The sequence below is a fragment of the Epinephelus moara genome, chromosome 5 (genome assembly GCF_006386435.1).
Source record: "Epinephelus moara isolate mb chromosome 5, YSFRI_EMoa_1.0, whole genome shotgun sequence".
NCBI classification, from domain to species: domain Eukaryota; kingdom Metazoa; phylum Chordata; class Actinopteri; order Perciformes; family Serranidae; genus Epinephelus; species Epinephelus moara.
The window spans coordinates 5,764,194-5,787,308 of NC_065510.1; the positions used below are offsets into that span (position 1 = coordinate 5,764,194).

Below are 23,115 nucleotides of genomic sequence, written 5' to 3' on the forward strand. Positions count from 1 at the left end.
TCTCAAAACTGTCCAATGCTGTCTCTCCCGTTCTGTCTCCTTAATTTCCATATATGTAGGTTACATTATATAAAGCTTTTTGCACAATACAGGTTGGATTTAAAAGCACTTACAGCCTTGAGGATGTTCTGTACTGTCAGTATGGATACTTCAGTGCTGATTGTACTTTACATCATGCCTAGTTACATTAAACTCAATCTTGTAGTCACATTAAGCTTTCTTAGGTTTTATACTTTAGAGATACAAAATGAGCTGTTTATGTCGTACGGTAGATCAACATTTTTAAATCCCAGTATACCTGTTGCTAGGAGCTGAGCGCAGAGGTGAATTCTTTATTATTTATGAAGTGATCCTGCCATTTTTCCACCCACCACAACAGCTGTTCTTTAATCCAGTAAGAGTTCACAAAAAGTCATACACCTACTTATGGATATCACTCTCTCTTTTTTGTGTTATGCTTTTTTCTTTATCACTGTTTCTCTCTCTGTCCATTTTTCTTCAATGTGATGTGTGGCTTCTTGGTGTCAATTTTTTGCCTCATCACTATGTTTTTGAATGATTTTCAATGGTGTTTATCTCCTATCTATCTATCTATCTATCTATCTATCTATCTATCTACCACCACTCTGCTTTATTCTGGTCTCTGTTGTTGTTGTTGTGGTGCGTTTTGATTTTCCTTGTTTACATTTTGCTGTAGGGCAGTAGTTCGGTGAGCGGCAGCCCGGTCCCCTCCACCTCGGGGACCAGCACTCCGCGGAGAGGCCGTCGCCAGCTGCCCCAGACCCCTGCTGTCCCCCGTCCACATGTCACCTACTCCCCCGCTGTCCGCAAGCCCAGCTACGGCCCCCCAGGGCCGGGCCGACTGCGCTCGCCCTCTCCCCGACACTTCTCCCCACCAGACCATGACAGAGGCTACCACCACCGACCCCCGTCACGCCAAGCTTCTCCCCACCATGGGGGATCCTCGTCCCGGCACGGTTCACCGCGCTCCCCTAGGCACCAGTCCCCACGCTCACCCCTCCACGGCTCGCCCAGGTCCCCTCACCGAGGCCGCTGGAGCGGGCCTCCGCCTGGGGACAGCCTGGAGGGAGACGGGCCTTTCTACGAGCGTGACTACGAGTATGAGCGACACCATGAGCCCCCTGCCTATGAGCAAAGCCTTTCCCATGGCAACCCACACCCACATGGGGGAAATCCTCACCCACACCCACGCTCACCTAGGACTGCCCGCCACGGGCCCCCTCCGCCCCCTCACCCGCATCCACGTAGGGTGCCCAATGGCTACCGCTCATCCTCACCTTCGCCACATCGGCGGGGGCCACCTGGAGTTCCCCCCCATCCACATCACCGCCCCCCCCATGTCCGAGGGCCCCGCAAGGGCCTGCACGAACCTTATAGTGAGACGGATGAGGATGACTGGTGCTAGCAACCACAGGGAGCGAGGGATAAGGGCAGGAGAGGAGAAGAAGAGCAGCCTCCGGTGCTCTGGCCTTGGATATGTAGACTTTTAACAAAGCAGAGGTGGTGAAAATGTTTTGTGGGGTTGGACGCCCTCCAAACCCTCCACCTTCACCCCTCGAACTCTAAATGAGAGGAAAGGGCAGAGGGGAGGGGGGTGAAGGTGCTGCAAATCGCCTTTTACAGATTTCGTGTAAGACTCAAATCAGTGACAGAGCAGCACTTGGATAACATGAAAAAGAGACAGCCAAGACAACTAGGGCAAGGCCCGGGCACAGTTTACCTCTGCCTCTCTCAGTCTCAGAACTACACTTCCCAGAATTCTATGCTTGACCAGCAAGGCCAGGCTGCAGGAGGAAGAGAGAGTTGTGGGAACAAAAAAACAAGGGAGGAGCATGTAAAATTGCCAGGGATGATCGCAGTTTACAAGGCCTAAAAGCACTTCTCCCAGACTGTCGCGTGATTGGTTACATTTGGTCAGATGTGTCCTATCTGTCGCTGGCCAGTCTGCTGATGTAAAAGCCTGAAAATGAGCTGGAAGACAGAGTCCACTGCTTTGACTCTGCTCCTCGAACAGATATGTTAAAAGAAAAATAAATTAACAAAAAGCCAGGACCCCCTAACCCTTACATGCCAAGCTATGCCTCCAGAAAATCAAACTTGAACAATGAAGAACAAAATGAAACTTTACATGACAAACAATGAAAAGAAAAAAAAGGGAGAACAACCACTTTATCTTTAACCTTTTTCCTTTCCAAGGGACAGAACCAGGAAGCTCCGCCTATACTGCAAAAACCAGCCAATCACAGCGCTGGCTGATATTTGATGAGTTTTATCATCTCTGTTTACTGTTAAAGACTCACTTAATGCTGACGGAACTGGTGTGAAATCACTTCCTGTCTGGCGGTGGTGGTAGTGCAGGGGGGCGGGGCACGTGTGCGCTCACTTCCTGTTCGAGTACGCTACGGGGGGGGCAGTGGGCTCAGATAACTTGAGAAGGGAGTCGGACACTTCGTCAAGCCCCCTCCTCCTCGGTTACTCGACCCAGCGCAAGGCGCAGGATGACCTGACAGGAAATGACGTCACACGATTGAATGGGGCGGAGGAGAGGAAAGGAGGGATGGGGAAAAAGACTAATTTCTTCAGTATTTCTTCTATCAATTACTTCTCCTTCTTGTTCTTCTTCGGACATTGGAGCTTGGTTCTTCTGTTGCATTCGCTCAGCCTCCTTTGATCTTTTTCGGAGTCCAAAATTTGATGGAAACCTGCATGATTGATTAAATACATACTAGAGAGGAAATCTAACTGGTGTGGGTGGGACCTGGGGGCTTTATAGGAAACTTTGCATTTAGGTTTACAAAAGAAGTTCTCTTCTTTCAGACTCTCTCTTTCTCTCTCTTACATCTCAAATGTAATTTTTAGTTTTTACTCGAAACAGGTTTTGACAGTCGGCTGTTTTGTTTGTCTCTGCCGATGTGGTTCAAAAGCTACGTTTCTACAACCTGTTAAAAGACAGGAAACACTGCAGGATCACATTGACGTTCCCTGTTGTGCTTGAGAAACAAGAGGGAGAAAGAGTGGAGAGAAGCGGACTTCTACCACACTTGATTTATTATTGTTAATGATGATAGTCTTATGAATAATGATATCAATGTCAATGCAAAATGACGATGACAATGGTGATAATACTGATGATTGATTGATTGATTGATTGATTGATTGATGGAACTGTTGCTGTAGATTTGTTGTCATGTTATTTGGAGTTTGAGTATGCTATGTCCATCTTGTTTACATCCGTTATGTTTTTATCCCCCCGTTCAATGACGTTTACCGGGTTCCTGATGCCTTCCTGCAACGTGCAATGATGGCTTGGGAACATTCACTTAGCAGTGTTGCGTGTTGTAACGCAACTCTTAAGATACACTCTCTCTTCAGAATGGTGGAGGAAGAGGTCAGGGGAGCTTCAGTACCTGACTTGCAATGATTCACAGGGTCAGTACTCTTGTCAAGCCAACCCAAAGATCAAGAATTCATGTTCAGAGGGTGGGGTAGACCAGATCATTGAGGATGTGGAAGAGTTCGTCTGCATTTTACACTGCAGAGATTTCAAACAAGCCTGTTATGCCGAGGTTAAAGTTCTACAAAGGTTGAATTCTTCCACTTGCAGCCAAAAAAACTACGAATCTCAATCTTTTCCCTCTGTCTGGCTCTGTAGTTTTGTAGTGCAATCAGTTGCCGGCAGTGACAGCACAGTATTGGTGGTACAGTGTTGGTGTCAGTCAGTATTAGGTGGTGGTGTTCTCTTTTTTTTGCCACCCGGGGGAAGTTATCAGCGCACATTATCCGCCCTGCCTTCCCCCTCTACAGGACAGCCTCCAGGCCACATCCTGTTTTCCAGACCGGGAGTGAAACCTCCATTTGTCTCTTATGTCTTTGTAAGATACAAAGATGAAGTCCAGTCCTAGTCAGAAACATGGATGTAGCCCGAGAGACGCCATATCTGTCCGTTTGTCGGCCCGTCCTTCTGTCTGCCTGTCTGTGCCAATGCTGACGGCCCCTCCTTTTCCAATCCCTTCTCTCAGGTCTGGATAACCAGAGAACAGTCACCAAATCATCGAACAAATCATATTTGAGGTTGTAGCAAAGCTGAAACCTTCTCTGCCAAAACTCACTTCAGTATCCACCAACCTCTCTTTCCTCATCTTTCTTTTTTCTGTCCATTTGCTTTGACATCTGTTCTTTCAGCTTGCCAGAGAGCGACACTGAAGACACAAAAAGGCATTACAGGACAGAAACACTTAGAACTAATAATTTCATCCTTATTGTTATGAGGGACAACAATTATTGAATATTCAATAACTCTAGGACAAGATGATAAAGTATAGATAAATATAGATGATAAACTACATATAAATCTAGATATAATACAGTAGGTGTAGTTATAGATAGCAGAATATAATTAGAGTTTCAGATATTTATTTATTTTGCATACCGTTCATGCTCATGACACGGTTGACGATCTAGCTACTCTTGAAAACCTCGCACTGTTTTCTTCGCAGTCGCAGAAGCCAGAAAACAAACCCCAGTCCACGTGTTTTGACTCTATGCAGACCTCATAAGCATCCTCATCGTATTATTTCGGAGGAGAAACTGCAACGCTGTGGTACTGTAAAAACGGATTCATAAAACAGGAGCACGCGGATCTGAGAAAATGTGAAGATCGACACCACGTTTGCACACGTCTCTTGACATCACACACAGTGAAACCCCTTCCCTTTCATATACGTTTGTCGCCCTCCCTCTTCCAGCTGATCCCTTTCCCCTCCCCATCTTTCTCTCCTCTCCCTAAACGTGTTGCCTCCAGGCCTAGTAGTTGAGCATTGCGTAGTAAAGATGGGGATAGGGGGGTTTTGTTTTTTGTTGATTGTTTGTTTGGCGGGAGTCGAGGGGCGCAAACCCCAAACCCCTCTGCCCACACCTCCTATCAAGTGAGGTCACGGCAGGCGGGGATGCTTCCCCAAAACCCCCTACAGAGCCACAGTGCCTTCTGTATCAGAGTCACATTTGTCACCCCCCATTCTCCTCGCCCTTAGCAGCTCCCGTCCCCCCCTTACCCTCTGTAGTAATCGAGATCAACCACACTACGCCTTAAAAGTCGCGTCCCACCGGCTCCCATGCTAGCATATAAACAGGGAGAGCGGTGATTTTGAGACTGGGCCATGGTGAGGAAATAGCAAAGAGGCTAGACTTGACGTAAGGAAATCAATATCACATCCGGTATGGGCTGAATCGCTTAAAAAACCCATTCAAACATACACAGATTTTTGTAGTTGCCAAAAATCATAAGGGATCCACACAGCTTGAATCAGAGCCTCATGGTTTTGACTTTTAAAAACACTATGGTTGATACACCGGATGCTGCTAGCAAGCTAGCCCTCTTGGCTTCACCTCGCTGTTAGGCATGGCATTTTGTGTCCATCCCAAAAAATGTTGTGGGTCCAGTTTCAGGCGGTGTAGTGAGAGGTTTACAGAGGTGCAAAGCGGTTTGCTTACTTCTCAGGTCCCTCTAGAGTTAGGTAGCTAGATAGTTAGACAACGTAGGGAAGAGTCAGCTACAAAACAAGCAGGCCTCGGATTGAGTTATTGTATGGTTTTACCTGGCATGGCGTCAGACGTTGTAATGTTGACCCCCCCCCCTCCTCCTCTCTCCTTTCACTAACCTGCATTAAACACCCTGACCCCATCCGCAGCCTGCCGACGCACCAACACCAACACACCGCCAAGCGTGTTGACAGACAGGCAGGAAAAACCCACCTCCATTTTGGCTCCACAATACCACTCGCTTGTCCAGAATTGTAACAGCGGATCCAAAATGGCCGACACACAACACTGCCCTTGTGTGAAAGCATGTTGTGTGTGTGCTTTTCCGAGAACAAATCCCATTCTTTGGGAAAAAAAAAGAAGAAGAAGTGAACATCTGAGCTTTCTTTGATTTTTTTAGAGGGTTGGGGGGGGATTCCAAGTTTTTTGCTAAGTCATCACTTCTCCCCACATCTGCTGTCTGTGTCTTCACCTCCGGCTTCTGTCACCCATCAGTCTTAACCTCAGACTATTTTTTTTTCTTTTCTTCTTCGCTGTGGGACAAAGGAAAAACTAACCGCACCAACCCATCCACCCAGTCGGCTGTGAAATTGTGTCAGTGGGTCAGTCGTGAGGCAACGCGTCGACAAAAACACGAATAAGGGCTCTCTTTAAAAAAAACTACACAGTGGGTTTTAATGTACAGTAGTGCTGCCAAAAGTTGTGCTTATGTAGCTGAAGCCACGCCGTGGTCTCCCCTTTGTACAGCACTAGATGTGTGCATGCGTGTGTGTGTGTAGGGGGTCAAGAGCGAGGCAGGGAGGGAGGGGCGGGAGGGTCAAAAGGCACTGAGAGAGATTTTAATGATGTAAGGGACCTGTTTAGGGTGGAGGGGGGGAGTTTGGGGGAGGGGGCAGCAGCAGCAGCAGAGGTCGTAGTGATGTTAACACACAATTTCACAATGGCACTGGACCACTTTTCGGGCTCATCCTCATGCTCAGAAGCCATTTTGTCACCGTCAACCCGTCCACGCTTGGTCCCACGGTGAGGGGGGCGGGGCCACTGCTGCGACAGGGAGACATTTACTGTGTGCGTTTGTGTGTTGGTGTCTGCATGAGTGTGTAAGAGTGTGTATTGGTGTGTGCAGGTGTTTTGACAGGTGTGTGACTGTGTTTAGGGCTGAAACTGATTATTTTCATTATTGATTAATCTGGCACTTTATATTTAGGGTTAAACAATTAGTCATGTTGTCGATAAAATTTCAAATAATTGTTTATAAAATTTGAATTTTCTCATTTTTTAAATTTATTTTTTGTTTTAGGATTGTGGGTGCAAATTAGCTGATGAGCTAAACCCTGCACTTTATCGTCAATATACATAGTGTTTCTTTTTTTAAAATCTTTATTGATTTTAGCAACAATAAACAAAGACAAGCATACATAGCAGTAAGTGCATATATGTATCCACAAATACACAAAAAGCTGGACACCTGAACAAAATCTTGGTGCAACAACCGAAGATTTAACACGTGTAATCCACCCCATCCCAAAAGTGAAATAAGTAGGAATAAAAAATAAATGAGTGACATGAAATAAAGTAAATCAAAAAATATAGGTTGAGGATTGTGTTAGGGTGATACACTTCAGTTTAAGAACATCTTATATTGACGATAATTAGAAAAAGAAACCTTTGACAGATTTGGACATTGCAGAGATTAACTTGTAGCATATCCCCAGTGCCTCTATCATGTGGGCTAAGTCTGTCCTCTCCAGATCACACATGAAGGGACCCCAGATGTCATGAAAGAGTAATTGATTACCTCTGATAGCATATGTATTTTTTCCTCCAAGCGCAGAGTTGTCGATAATTCAGAAATCTACTTACCTATACTCTGCCTGCCAACCTATTTCCGTAAAAGAGAATAAACCTTTTAGCCATTTCTAAATTTAAAAAAAGGGTATCTTCTTCTAATGTTGTGATTAGCTAGATATAAACTTAGCATAAAAAGCTTTGGGTCTAGAGGTATCTGTACGGATAATATGTCCTAGTTTTCTTCTCCAGACTTGATACATATATCAGGTTTAGCACTATTATATTTATTAAGCTTTTCTGGGGTTATATACATTTGCATCAGCTGTAGTTTTTCTTTTAATATCAAATAAAATGTAAGTAAAACTAAGAAAATTAATGTTAAAAAAAGTTGCCTGATGAGTGAAAAAGTGCAGGATACAGTTGATATATATAAGTAACAAGCAATGACAATACTGCACAGAAAGGTGCGTCTATGTCACTATATTACCATGAAAGTGCTTGCAAATTATTGTTCATTAATGTGCACTATCCCCTCTATAGAAAAAGATAAATAACAATAAATATCACAAGCTCTGAGAGCCCAAGAATCAAATGACAGATAATCAAAAATCCAAAAATATTTAATGATATCAAATGGAGACAAAAAAGTAGGAAATCCTGTTGGAACCAGAGAATATTTGGTGTTTTTGGTTATTAAATGACTTAATTTGTTGATCATTATTGTTTTATTTTTTTCAATTAATTGACATTTCAGCACTAAGTGTGTGTGTGTATGCATGTAAGAGGAAGATATGTGAGTGTGTGGACTTGCATGTATTTGTTTATTATTGCAGAGTGTGTGTGTGAGAGAGAGAGAGTGTGTGTATGTGTGTGTGTGCACGCGTGTACGTGTCCTGACACCATCAGCTACAGTAGGTCACCCTCAGTGCCTTACACTGTACAAGACACGACGACTTCTTCCTCTGAGACAATCACAGCACACACGTGTGATTTTAACGTCCTCATCGGCATCTTCATCCCCCTCCTCCCCTCTCTCACCCACTCCTCACCTTCCTCTGGGATCATTAAGTCAAACCTGGATGGGCGAGGCGTCGGGGTGGAGGGTGGAGGGTGGGAGGGGTCAGTAGATAACCATGTCATTTCTCTCACCCATTCTCTCCTGTACCGTCTATTGTATATTTTGGCTCAGTAATTCTTGTGTATATAATCCATAAACTTTCTGAAAAACTCATCATCTGATGTTCTCTCTGTGTTTCATTCGTCTTTTCTTCCTCACACTGACTTCATGTTCCTGTCTTTCTTCTTCCTAGTTCATGATGTAGTACCATTTCTCAACACAAGGTGGTGGAGTTGAGCTTTCACCATTATCACTCATTATGAGAGGTGTACTGTATGTCTGCGCTGTGTAGGTTGAATGAGTTCATGCTTACGTGTGTGGGTGTGTTTTGTCTGTCTGCAGCCTGTGTGCTGTGTGCGTCTTTGTATACGTCTCCAGTTCTTTGTGGAGTCCAGCAGGTATCAGAGGTGAATATCTTTATGATTTCTGCACATTAATCAATAATTAATTCTCTTGGATTAATACTTTGTTCACTCAGATTCATTTATTTGTCCTGTAGGAAGAGTGTGTACAAACTGTAAAACACGCCCAGACACATTAAACCGGCGTCAAACAAGCAGAGGCAACAAAGGCCGACTGATGCGTCACCTCATGTCACCTCTGTCTCAGCCAAAAAGTTGCACCTGAACACAACAGCCAACTAGCACATACATTCTGTACCTGCACGAGGGAGCAACTGTCCTGACCAGCAGGTGGCGGTAGTGTGTTTTCATCATTCAAAAAGAGAAACTGAGAGACAGAGAGGTCAGGTTCCAGACGCTAGTTAGCAAAACACAATCCAATGTTGAAAGAGCAAAGCATAGTTAATGTGCGCACACGAACAATAACAAACAATTACAAACCTTTTCTGCTTAAGACAACAAATTTGTTCCGCCCTCTAGGCTTTAGTCATTTGATTGCTTTCCTCACTTCCATTTCTGTTCTCCTCCACTTAACTGAACTCCAGTCAGAGTGATTTCTTTCACCAACACGCTCAGCCAACTCCAATGCCGATTTAAGATGCGTAATCATCCGAAATAAGGGGCAACATGGGCCAACTTGTGCAAACCAATGCGGGACACACCGCAGAAACTACAGCGACAGATGCTCACCAACAGTCCGAGACTGACCAACGACCCACCATTGGCTTGGTGTGTTAGGGCCCCTAAGATGCACTAATCAATTACGAGGGGGCAGGAATAACAAAACTGATATGTTATCACCTTAGGAAGTGCTTATTGCTAAAGTGTGAGCTAACAGTTAACAACTGACACAGACACAGAGCAACGCTAGCATTAATTTGGAGTCATGTTTGTGTCCATCTGATGAACTGAAGTCCATTATTCACACTCCTTTTAGCTCTGTTTTGGTCCACACCACCTTCCTAAGAGAATATTTGGTTTTTAGATGTTCACCAGCTAGCTTTAGCCCCTTTTCCACTCAACAAAGAACACCCACAAACACCTGGCTTTTGTCTTCAGACGCAGAGGTTACAATCGGCTTTCATTCCCAGGACAAATGACTCCGCAGTGGTTAAGGGTATTTATCCACTCCAGCTCCGACTGTCAGTGTCGGAAACATCCACACAGATGGACAAGCTAGTTTTCGCCCCTTTTCTGGCGCAACGCTCGTTGAATTCTGCAAATCTTCATCGTCTGTCTCTGTCTAGCAGCAGCGCTCGAACATCATTTTAAATTATTCGGCACTGAGTTTGAAAGAGGGACTTAATAGGTAATAGATATCAAAAAGAAGTAACCACAGTAACATTTTTACTAGCGTCCACCATGCTAGCCTACTTTCTACAATCTACTAACTTGGACATTCAAGACATCAAACGTGATACACCGGAACAAATTGCTTACTTGTCTATTGGCAATGGGAAAGGAATCTATCATCTATATTTATATTTCCTGCGTGTAAAAAATCTGGAAATATGCACTCATTTTGGTGGGAAAAGGTTATTTTGTCTGCTGCCATTTAGTGCTACGTACTAAAACAACTTCCAATGTAGCATTGAAAACGGTTGAGAGAGCATCAACGGGACTAACATGCTAAATGTGATAACTCGCAAGTAATTTGCGTACACCCCTATCCTGAAACACAGCTGCTAGCCTGACATTAACACTCCCGATGCTCCTTGCTAATACTGCTAATCTCAAGGCAGGACTTATAAATGCGAGGAAAGACTTATTCATTTTTGTGCCCACCATCAAAACTTTCATCCCTGATACCTGCCGGGTTCAGTACCTCTCTGTGCTGATTTATAGTAAATTGATTCCTCAGAGACACAGGTGAAGTGTCTCCTGCTGTCGCCATAGCAACCCCCAAGGTCCCTCTCTCTGTTTCCATCCATCTCTCTTCTCCATTTGTTTCCATCACCATCAGCCCACCCAGTGGAGACAAGTTGCTTCCAGAAGATCGGTTCTCACCTCCTGACGTCAGCGTCCCTGACGCTGGAGGCCGAGCTCTCCCAAAACATCTCAAGGTGACATAAGAAGGGGAAATCAGCAGGGTCTTTTTTTAACCCTTTGTAGCACAGATTTGTTTATTCTCCGATGAGTCAGATTAGTCAGATTAATTACATAATGTGATTAGTCAGGGGTCCTTGGACCAAACAGGGGAAAGTGACACATCTACAGTTCATTGCAACAAAAATGGACACATTTTTAATTCATTTGTCTTTTGCGTCTCATTTGTTTAGGTTTGCACCGACCAAAATTAACCATTAGCTCCTTTTTTATACAAAGTTTTGGTAATCTATCATTTATGAGAAGTAAAGATTAAGGTATAAAAAGAAAATTCATTTCTATCCTGGAAAATTCAGCCAAAGACTAGAGACATTTCTGTCTCTTCTTCTTTGCTCTTCTTACTCGTTCCACTTAAACCCATATTCTACCCAATAGTTTACTCTGTGTCACTGAACAGTTAGAAATATCACAATATAACCTTTATATTTCTTATCTGCAACTTTGTTACAGCTGTATCTTCCTTAGGCAATGTCTGGGTGAAATCGTTTAACAAACCAACCTAAAGGAGTAAAAGGAAAGTGCTCCAAACATGCTAATAAATGCTAAGCTGGCCACCATCCAAAGGTATAAACAAGCTACAAAGGGTTAAATATAGTTTAAAGGATCCTAATATTTAAGGAATAAAGATCTGTTGGTTTAGAGATGCATTGGGGGAACTCTCCGAAGCAACTACCAACCATCCATCTCATCACCACGCAAACCATCGGACACTCGACCCAGTAGAAACCGAACCAGTGCCACAGTAGAAAACCATACAGGATTCACTCAGCAAGTTGGGGAAAAAAGAGAAAAAATAAACATACATGGCAATTTAAGATAAAAGAGAAGTATTTAATTACAGATTTGCATGTGCAATGTGCATGCCACTATGTGGGGTAACAAGTCAACTTCAGGAATTAAAAAAAAATAAATATAAAGAAAAAAGTATATATATGTAAAAATATATATAGATAGATGTTTTTAAGAGCAATGTGTTTCTTTTTTCTTCTATTTTTAAAAACAAAAAAATAAAAAAAACCTGCCAAAAAAATAAACAAAAACGAAAAAAAAAAAAATCATCCTGATTAAAAAAAAAAAAATGGAAATGACTTTGGTGATGAAATCAAAGAATGTTTGTTTGTTATATTTGCCAGTTATTTCACGGGGGAAAAACCGTGGGGGAGCAAGGATAGATAACACTTAAACTAACAGTACAAAAAAAGAAAAGATTATAAAAAAGGGGGAGAAGGAATACAAAACTTTTCCTCGATGAAAAACAATCCCTTTGAGAGTAAAGAGCTGCCTGAACCTGAATCTGGTGATGTTATTCCCGTTTATTCCGGCTATGAAATCCCTTCTTTCTCTCTCCCTCTCTCTTTCTCTCTTTCTCCGACCATCTCTTTCTCTCCCTCTGTTTCTTTCTCTATCTATCTCTGCTGTTTCTACCAGTGCATTTTGTAATTTCAAACAGAACTCTTCCTAAAGAACCTGAATAAACCAGAGAGAATGCATTCTACCCATCCTCTTGTCTGCTTTATTGATCCTACACCACAATTCAATGAGATTACACATAATCAGATTACATCGTCATTAGTCTGATTACAGATGCAAGAGTGTTTATTTAAAATAAAAGTTACACAAGAATTGTGTAACTTTGTAATTTTGGCATCTAGTGGTGAAGATTGCAGATTGCAACTAGCTGAAACTTCTCCCAGTTAGAATTCCTTCAGTTTTCACTGTTCAGGAGGTTGCAACCAGGACCTGAATTGACCTATGGCTAAGCCACGCCCCCCTCCACTCACTAGACAAACTATCAACATTCAGTGACCGGCGCTATGGCAGGTGTCACAGTACACGGCATTTTGCAGGAGGCAATTGATGATTTTTGGGGACATAACGATCAGATGTCATTGAGAAGTAGTTGGGGCCTAAACTACACATTGGAGGGATATATTCATCATTTTATTGTTGAGAAGGCCGATGAAAAGCTTAAATTACCAGCCAAAATTTACAGGTCACAGTGTACGCTTGTGAACCGCATCTGGTTGCCGTCACCATCAAAGACAACAAGTTAAAGTGCCACTGAAGTTAAGGTTTTTGGCTCAGAATATGAGAAAAGGATAACGGCCTTTTTACCATCTTTACCAAGAGTGTCTCTCCGTTAGTTTGGTGCTACAGTATTTACACTGAATCATTCAGCATAACGTTTGCCAACCTTTGTTATCTCTGCCATTACAGATAAGTTAATGAAGCTAAGCTCCAGAAGTTAACGTTAGCTTAACTAGAGCCCTTTGGACAACAGCTAACAATGATGTACGATCACCAAAGTACAAAACTAGAACAAAATAGGCTAATGAACTCCCAGCAAACAAGGTGACATGATGAACAACGCAGCTAGGAGCTAACGTTAGGCTAACTTTAGCTAACGTTAGCTAGAGATGTTACAGATAACTTTATATTTCTTTCCAGCAAAGTGACAATATGTTGCCTCAAACACAATGTTGACTTACCTTAGAACAGATGTAGACATCATTGTTAATCTTATTCACGTTGAGTTGATGTTGTGGTCTAACGTTACCACACAACTTTATCCAAAGGAGACACTTTTCTCGGTTGAGATGTGGTTTAAAGTGTAAAAAATATACCTGGTCGCCCAGCCTCTCAGGATACCTTGTGTCAGAGTTGCATGTACCCCATGCACATCGTTTAACCATTTTTAAACTTCAAATCTCCGAAAAAGCTCATAACTGAAAACTGACTTTCTGTAATGCATTTCAATGGACATCCAGGCAGAGAATGTCCGAGGGGATGGGAATGGCTATACACACTGTGATTGGCTCATCGCGTTTGAGGGCGGGGCTTAGCCATAGGTCAATTATCTGCAGAGGTCTCTTCCTCTCTAAAACAGATCAGGTGATTAAAATGGGAAGAAACACTGAATAAAGCAGTTCCATGTTACAAATTAGTGTTTCTCTGCAACTGTTCAGAATGTCGTAGATGGGCCGCTGCCCCACATGCTAATGTGTGCACACATTGGTTTCCTAAGTGCTATATCATTGGCAACTGGACTTGCTTGAGTTATTGAATTCAAGAAACTCAAGCAAGTCCAGTTGCCAATGATATTACAAGGACCTGGATGACTGAGAATCTTCACCAACAGTGTTTGGTTTGTCCATTCTGGGCTCCTGTAGAAACATGGCAGTGCAACGTGATATTATCATGGATGTGTTAACAAACCTAAATACCACACTGAAGGCAGGACCCTGTTCATTCCAATGAAATTTGCTCAGTGGTGCACAAAGCCAAAAAAGCTTTATGAAATTACCTGGATGATCGGCGCTGTTTCAGCACCATTGGGTCCATAGAGCAGGCACCAAGACACTTCTGCTAGCCAAGGCAGCTACCTCTGTTTTAGCGCTATGCTAACTCCAATGGAGATAAATGATTAAATCTTGCAGCTCTTCTAGACCTTCCAAATGTTATCGGACCAAATGAGTCAAGTCTTCATAGTGAAACAAGTCATTTCGTGGGGGGTTGTGACGGTCAAATAAATGTATCCACTGATTCACAGATGTCTCTTTCCCAGTGTAAGTCAATGGGAAAAGGTCTTTTAGGGTATTTTTAGCCACTTCGAAAGCTGGCTTCAAAGCCCAGGTCTCTTCCTGGGGGGCCTGGGTGATCTCCATAGACCAAGGACCCGCCTCCTATGTAAATATATAAACAGCTCATTCTAAGGTAACGAAACAACAGTTCTTATTTTCAGGTGATTATACACGAAAGAAAACTTATTATACTATAATTCTGCCGACTGAAATGCTACACAGTGACCTTTTAATTAGTGAGCTTTCAAGGTGCTGCTTCCCCCCTTTTCCAGTCTTCATGCTAAAGTAAGCTAACCGTCTCCTGGCACCAGCTTCATATTAAACATTTTTTGAACTACTAAACGAAGTACAAATTTAGATATTTTAAATGTTTTTATTTTGTGGAACTGTCTACTTTTCTTCCCCTGCATTTCAGAGGCAAATTACTAAGCATGACCCTCAAAGGCGCCAAAAGCACACACACACACACACACACACTCACACACACTGTGTTATCTGGCTGTACATGATTTGATTAATTGCAAAGTTGTGTAGGAACATGCACCACTGAGGAACAGTATCAACAGAGGTGAGTCATGCCTTATTTCTGTGGCCTTGTCTGTGTCAAAAATCTAGTTGTAAGGCCTCAGAGTTTATTTTAAATGGTGCTTATGTTGTAATAGGCGAAACCAAATTGAGGCTTTGTGTAGTCACACTGTCAACATTGTCACACAGAAGCCAAGCAATGTAACTGCTGTGGACGGGGCAGCAGGAAAACATTTTAGCTACCTAAAAAAAATAAGTGTAAGTGTGAACTCAGTGTTCTGCTTCTGTTAAATTACTGTTTTTGTCAGTGAGTGGTGACATTGACAAAAGGGCTTCAATCCCCTGCCAGAAAAGGCTGTCTGACAGCCTGGTGAAAAAGTGGTGAAAATATTCTTAATACAGCCTACACTTAAACTGATATAGATTTTTTTTTTAGGCAGAGTTTGCTCAGCGTTGTTTCATTTTATGAACGTGACATGAGAATTTTCTATTTGATAGTTATTGCAAACAAACGATGATTCAGTCTATACGTGTCTCAGCCAGCGGCTAACGTTGCTAACAGCGCTAACAACAACAGTGCTAAAGGAGCTAACAGTGTTAACCTGGGTGTTGCACTTTCACAGTGGTAAGGCGGCAATTAGCTCGCCAATGAGATGCACAGTTTATTTTTCCCAAGTTTTTTTTTTTTTTGTTTTTTTTTTGACCAGGTGGAACACACTTGGGAATAGAATAAGACCAGCTGGATACACACACAGGGACTCACATGCTCTTTCATGCACGGGCGGCCGAAACCATCAACCAGCGACAAAGAACAGAGAAGCTCCGATTCCTACACACACAGAGGGAGCGTGACATTCTCTGCTCAGGACACCATGCTCCACTAATAGTTGTTTGCTGCTATATTAATGTTCTAAATGTTAGCATTGTCATCTCACAGCAAGAGAGTTCCTGGTTCACACCCAGCGTGGGGGAGCACCTCCATGCTGAACTTGCATGTTCTCCCCATGTCAGCGTGGGTTTCCTCCAGGTGCTCCAGCTTCCTCCCACAGTCCAAAGACATGCAGGTTTACTGGTGACTCTAAATTGTCCGTAGGTGTGAATGTGAGTGTGAATGGTTGTCTGTCTCTATGTGTCAGTCCTGTGATAGTCTGGTGACCTGTCCAGGATGTACCCTGCCTCTCACCCAGTGTCAGCTGGGATAGGCTCCAGCCATGAAATGGATTTAATTGTGTTCATTTCATTGTTGTTTTAAATCTACATGAGCAGATTCCCTAATAATGTATTTTCCTCAGTCCTTTCTGCAGACCGGTGCATCTGCCTGAGAAGCAGTGAATGAAACAGAGCTTCATTTACAGAGAGTTAAAAACGCTCAGAGGCGGCCGACTCATCGCAGGTGAGAAGACCCTGCAAAACACACCAGGCTGCTTCGCTCTCCTCTGTTTGAGAATTTAAAACGTGTTGAAATCAGACGCCTCCTCACCGAGCGTCCTCAGAATGCCTTCCTCTTCCTCCTCCTCCTCCTCCTCTCCGTCTACGTCTGACACTACGTCACTGATATGGGCTGTGGAAGACACACACACACCCACACACTCACTAAACCTTTTGCTGTGTCCTACACTTCCCCCTCCCTGTGTGGTCACGTTTTATTGGCATCCCTCCTCCTCCTCCTCCTCTTTTTCCCCTTCCTCTCTTTGAACGCCTCCTGCTCTTCCTGCAGCCCTCCTTCTCCTCACATCTGTGTTTCCTCCTCCTGTCCTTCTGTCTGTCTGTCTGTCTGTCGCCCACCTCCTCACACGCACACACTGGGTGGCATTCGACTGACACCTTAAGAGGCTAAAAACACAAGAACAATTATGTCCTAATTTGATTTTTGTGACAAGATGCAATTATCTGTGGGCTTTGAGGACATTTTAAGGCACTAAAAGCATCACCTCTGGCCATTAGCCTGCCTACTGAGTCATGAGCACACACACACACACACACACACACACGCACACACACACATCCAGTCACAGAAGCCCAGATGTTTTGGAGAGCTCTGTCTTCCTGCAGCTGAGTCTAAAAATAGACTCCACCTACACATTCTGTCGCCCGCCGGCATCAACGCATCACTTCCTGTCTCTGCGAGCCCTGCTGCTGCTGACAGATACACACAGACACAAACACACACACACTCACACATTCTTACTCATTCACATTCATAGTTGGCCCTCTGTTGTAATGAAACATCTCAGTCAGCCACACAATAGGCGCTGTGAGAGGCATGAGGTCATGTGTTCACAGCCTCCTGACATGTGATCATCAAATGATTCCACACACAGATACAACACATAATGACTTCCTCTTCATTTCCAGAGAAACACATGAGCCACTTTCTAACGAAATTACAACAGAGCATGACCTCCAGCTCACAGACGCACACTTCAGTGGATCAATATGGGTTGTTGGAGGCTAAATGGATAAAAATATGTTAAAGAAAGCCATTTAAAACTGTATGCCCCTCCCCTAAGCCAAAAATAAAAACACGTCATTCCTCGTCAGTACTTAAAAAATTATTTGACAGGCCTCCCCCTTGTAAGCACCACCCCTCCCCCCTCATAAATGCAACACATTCTCACTCTGACCTCGTCACATATTGACGTGCTTGGTCATGGATTTTCCATGTCAACATTCCACGTGCAAGGTACCCTGGCTGCGTTGGTTAACGTTCTGGGACGTCGTGTCAAGTTCTGCCTGTTACATGCATTGTCTTCTTTCAATATACACTTCTGTTTTCACAGGAAATTTAACATGTACATACAGTCTCTTTCAAAATAAAAGCACTACGTTGGTACAACATCACAAATTGCTTTTTTTTTCCTTCATCAACAAACACACATGGTTGGGTTTAGGGAAAAAGAACAGGGTTTGGCTTTAGAATCTTACGGGATGCTAACATCGCTTTCTCGGGTGAAAGTCTGTGTCTCTTAGACCCATCCACCTCCCCTCCCACCCACGCTCATTGGACTTTCGCCGCGTTACCTTTCATCCTTGTCCTGCTGCATTTCCCCCTAACTCTGCCGGGCACTGTTAAACTATAATGGCAACCGACTGTAAATAATGCCGACGCTGAAGGACACCTTTTTTCGTTGGTGTCTGATACTACAAGTCACTGCCCAAGCGCCAGATTTCGACGACTTCAAAGTGAGACCGCGCAAATAAATAACAAACAGCCTCTAGCAGTGCTCTGTGGGCTAACATTAGCAACCCATGCTGCTTCTCTGCCAGTCTGTGCTGATATTAGAGGAGTGGTAACAGGTGCAGCAACTTCACTGCTGAACCTTCGGTAGATTTCAGGCGTCATTTGTCATCCAAGGAAGGGAATGCGACATAGAAAGTCAAAGTCCGAGACTGTCATGCATGAATCCGAGATAACAATAACAACAATAACTATTGTAGTCAGCTACCGAGACATCAGCATACTAGCAATAATTTGTGCTTGTTAGACAGAAAAGTCCCCCAATGGGATTGTCCACGAGTTCCATATTGACCCCATGCCATTTGCCCTCATGGGTGGGTTAGCCGAGTGGGCCCCAGATAAGACACCCAGTTTGGACTCGTACTCTCTTGGTACCCGGGTAGCACTAGCATAACCCAATGTGGGGCCAACTTGGGTAAACCAATCCATGTGGGCAATCGGGTTCCATATTGGGGCCAATATGGAATCTGTGGACAGTCCCATTGGGGGCCCATTTTTCAGTTCACGTGGGACCTACATACAAATATTGGCTGGGGGGGGGGGTGTACTTGGATTGGGCCAAAGTGTCACATGATGTTATAATTTAAGTTTAGCCTTTTATTTAGTATCTCTTTATGATGAAGTGTCTGCAGTAATTACAATTTTGTAACACTTGCCATACATTTGAAATGATTTAACTCTGCTTCTAGTGTTTGCATTGGTAGCTATTGTTGAAATATAATAAGGTTTAAATTAGAGTATACTATCTTAAATTATTTATGCTTTTAGTTATTGATGGTGTGACACTTTGACCAAATCTGTACTAATTGTGAGTATTGTCAGTTTGTTTGTACAGTCCCTTAATATAGGTTAAATATATGCTCACTTATTTAAATATGTTATTTTATCCAGTGTAATAACACAACCAGTGTAATGCAGTGATAATTCACGGTGTAAATTCCCAAACACGTACGTAATCAAACCACAGTACATCATAATGATGGTATACACCATGACATAGGCCTATATGATCAAAGACTCTGTACTGGCCCCCGCACATCTGCACACGACTCCCTCCCTCTGATTGGTCCCTCAGTTTATCTGCCTCCATCACAGGCGGGTGCGCGCCGGTCGATGCATGCATGCATCCTGTGTGAAGACATTTCCTGCGCTGTTCTTTTTTTAGCTCTGAGCTGTTAGAGCTCCTCGTCACTGTGACTGTCTGGCCCCTGCACTCTGCATCTTAATCAGGCTGCCACATATATGGCCATAACAGTACGGGATTGGTCCAGGGAAGCTGTCGCTGAAAACGTGTCTGCAATTTGCATAGCTGCTGTTGCAACAGTATTTGTTTTGATAGAAAATGTATTTGTGCAGCAGGAAATGTTAGAGGATTATTGTTTTTACTTGGAATATTCTGTTTATTTTTCTTCTTGTCATAACATACTATTAAAAGACCAGCATCAGCAATGATCTACTATCAAGAACTGTGTTTCCAAAGCCTGATATATCTTATTCCTCTGAGCCATAGGGCTCCAGTACTGTCTGAAAATTTATAAACACATATAAACTGTGGTTTATTTTGACTCAGTCCCACATACATCAATAGTCCCCCAACAAGTCCCAACATACACCAAATACAATTTCAAAATTAAGTTTACAGATTATTGTAAAATGTGCTGTTTTCCAGAGCCCAAGGTCAAAATTTCAAACACCCCAATGTAAGAAATTCAAAATGATATTAAACTGAGAGCAGTTGCAAATCCCAGCGTTTGAGAGGTTGGAACTGGCAACCATTGCTGGTGGCATCGTTCTACAGATGGCAGTGTTGGTGTCAGTTCACCGCTTTGGTCTGAACTAAAATATCTCCACTTAACAGATCACCATGACGTTCTTTACAGACATTCATGGTTTCCAGAGGATGAAGCCTGCTGACTTTGGTGATCTCCTGACTTTTCTTGTACTGCCACCATGTGAGACATGTCTCAGCAGGTATTATTTGGATTTCAAGATATTCATGTCCTCAAGATTTAAACAGTATGGTGATCCCTTCCTTTTTCATCAAGTCAAAATTTGTCCAATATTCTAGTTTATGACCAGCTGCATTCCCGGCTGCACTTTGGCTAATGATAGCATGCTAACACACTAAACTAATGCTGTGTCTCAAATCACGTACTTCTGTACTTACACTTAATATTTTGAGAGCATAAGTGCGTTCACACTTAGAAGTATGGTGCACTCAAAACGGTCAAGAAGTTGAGTGTGGAACTATGGACACTTCTCGCCCTCAATGGTCGCCATCTTGGCTACGTAGCGGAAGGGGAGGGACCACTTTTCAAACTGGAAATAGCGGCTGAGGACTGTGCAACCGTGAACATTGCTGCATTGTCGTTATACATGTTTTTTTTTGCACTAAGCACCACTATACTGTTGTCGGGTATAAGCCAGCAGTATGTTTATTGGGTTAATTTAGCAGCCTGTAATGATTTGGTACCGCGAATGATAACGCTAATGCTAATGCTAATGCTAGTTTGCTAACTAGCTAATTTGCGGTAGTCATTTCCGGTGAGTGCACAACTGCCGTGTTTGGTTTGAGGCAACACTATCCTGTCGAAATTCACGCACTACACCAATGAGTACATAGTGCACATAGTATACTACATGGAATGTACTGACGGAAGTATGTGATTTGAGACACACCTTAAGGTTGTGAACATGCTGGGGCGTCGGTAGCGTAGTGGATAGTGCTGGTGCCCCATGTACAGAAGCAATTCCTCGACGCAGTGGTTGCAGGTTTGAGTCTGGCTTGCAACCATTTACTGCATGTCACCCCCCAGTCTCTCTCTCACCCCATTTCACTCTGTCCTATACATTAAAGGCAAAAAAGCCTGAAAAAATAATCTAAAAAAAAAAAAAGATTTTGAACATGCTAAACATTATACCTGCCAGACATCAGCATACAAGCTTTGTTGTTTTGAGCATGTCAGCATGCCGTCGTTAACATTCAGCTCAAAGCCCCTCTGTCTCACAGAGCTACTAGCTTAGCAGTCTTAAGGCTCGGACATACTTTCAACATTGAACATCCGCGGACAGCTGCTGTCACGCAGACACGCACACGGTCCCATTCATAGCAGGGGCACAGGTTTTGTTTTAAGTTTGGTGAAGACACATGAAACAGGGTTTTGGGGTCCTCCGCCAGAAAAGTTTGAACATCAAACATTTAATTTCCTGCCGACTGGTGAATTTGTATTCACCGATTTGTGCTTTTTCTGCATCCGTTTCCGACGGGAGGGCTTAGAGGTGAGCTTACCAAAGCCCTGTTGCCAACATCAGGTGAAACTGAAATTAGGTAGTCACTCCTGGGTCCGGAGTTAATGTCTATCTGATAACATAAAACTAACTTCACTGCAGTGCAGCGCCCATGGCTGGCTTGACCGCAGTGTTTTGGACTGGACTGAAGTGTGGAACATGGAATTATATTTTGTAAAATGAGCATGTGCAGTCAGTGCGCTTGCCATGCGTACAGTTTGTGTGGCCACAAAAGGTGGGCTCCACGCACAGGCAACTGCAGGGACCCTTACAGACATGAATGGAAAAAAACACTATGAACTAGCCTTCATTCTTTTTGACAGTTTTAAGGCCAAAACAATAAAAGCATTCATACTTAAGACAGCACAGACATGAGCAATAGTGTATTATAGCAGTAATAACTGTAATCCATCACTGTCATTAGGATCCACTGATACACCAAGTGACAAGGAGTAGACAGCTGAAAAGAACAGAGAATCACTGGTGCTTGAGATCATGCCCGACTTGCTTATTTGCTGTAGAAACAGTTTTTTGTTTGTTTTTCAGTGGAGGATGCATTAGAGCAGCAGCTTTTCTTAGTAAAGCTGCAAAACACTGAGAAATAAAAAGAACAACACAATCACCCCATCAGTGTCCTTGAAAGGAAGATTTGCACCTTTGGTTCCATTAAAGCCCCTCTCAGCACAGCATTAACATCACAAGCCTGCAAATTGAAATTCAGAATAATAATACCAAAACCCCCATGTCCCTGAGCTACACATTCTACACATCTGAGCCAGAATGAGTCTCTGTTAAAAATATGTTTGTAATATTGTTTGATTTGAGCACATGTGCTGTCCAAGGACACATTGTATTCTTATTCAAGTGGCTGTGTGGAACATTATGTACCACTGCCGCTGTGCCCGTCTGTGGATAACTTGCAGCTCTCAGACAAGCAGCCGCTGAGACTCAGCTTTGAATCTCTTCTGAGCAGTTAAGTCGTAGATGTAATCGATCCAAATCATGCGGAGCATTAATGTGATTCATCTGAGGCTCACAGAAGTCCTTGAAAACTGTGTGTAGTTATATATACATACCACAGAATGACCTAAATATGAGGGGGATGATGATCGATGCCGATGACTCTGTGATGACTCAATCAAAAAGATTTCTGCCATTCAAAACTCATTTTCCTGCCTCTGCTCAAACTTTCAACTATTCAGCAATGAAAGACGAGTCTGAATAATATGACTTATGAACCCAACTGCCAGAATAAAGGATGACATTGTACACCTCTGCAAACCACAGATATGTTACATTTGTACAATATGATGACGCAGATATGTTGAAACTCTACCTTTATTTACATTTCAGCAATGCTGTGCTAAAGTGTGGTTATGTTTAGGCACAAACACATCAGATTTGTTAAGACAATATCATGTTTTGGATTAAAACATTCATTTTTTGTAGCACAGTTGCAGCTGGAAATGCCACTGATGTGTTGCTTAAAAAATATCCAGCTCTGGTGGC

General features: G+C 43.1%; 1 protein-coding gene across 1 annotated transcript in view; it reads left to right on the forward strand.

The window, feature by feature from the left end:
• cacna1ab (calcium channel, voltage-dependent, P/Q type, alpha 1A subunit, b) overlaps window positions 1–12,463 on the forward strand; it is a 209,432-nt gene extending 196,969 nt beyond the window's left edge. Inside the window, exon 49 of the mRNA XM_050044006.1 lies at window positions 698–12,463. Coding sequence (XP_049899963.1) covers window positions 698–1,426 — 729 coding nt within the window. The 3' untranslated portion in view covers window positions 1,427–12,463. The remainder of the gene's footprint in view (window positions 1–697) is intronic.
• The last annotated feature ends 10,652 nt before the right edge of the window (window positions 12,464–23,115 follow it).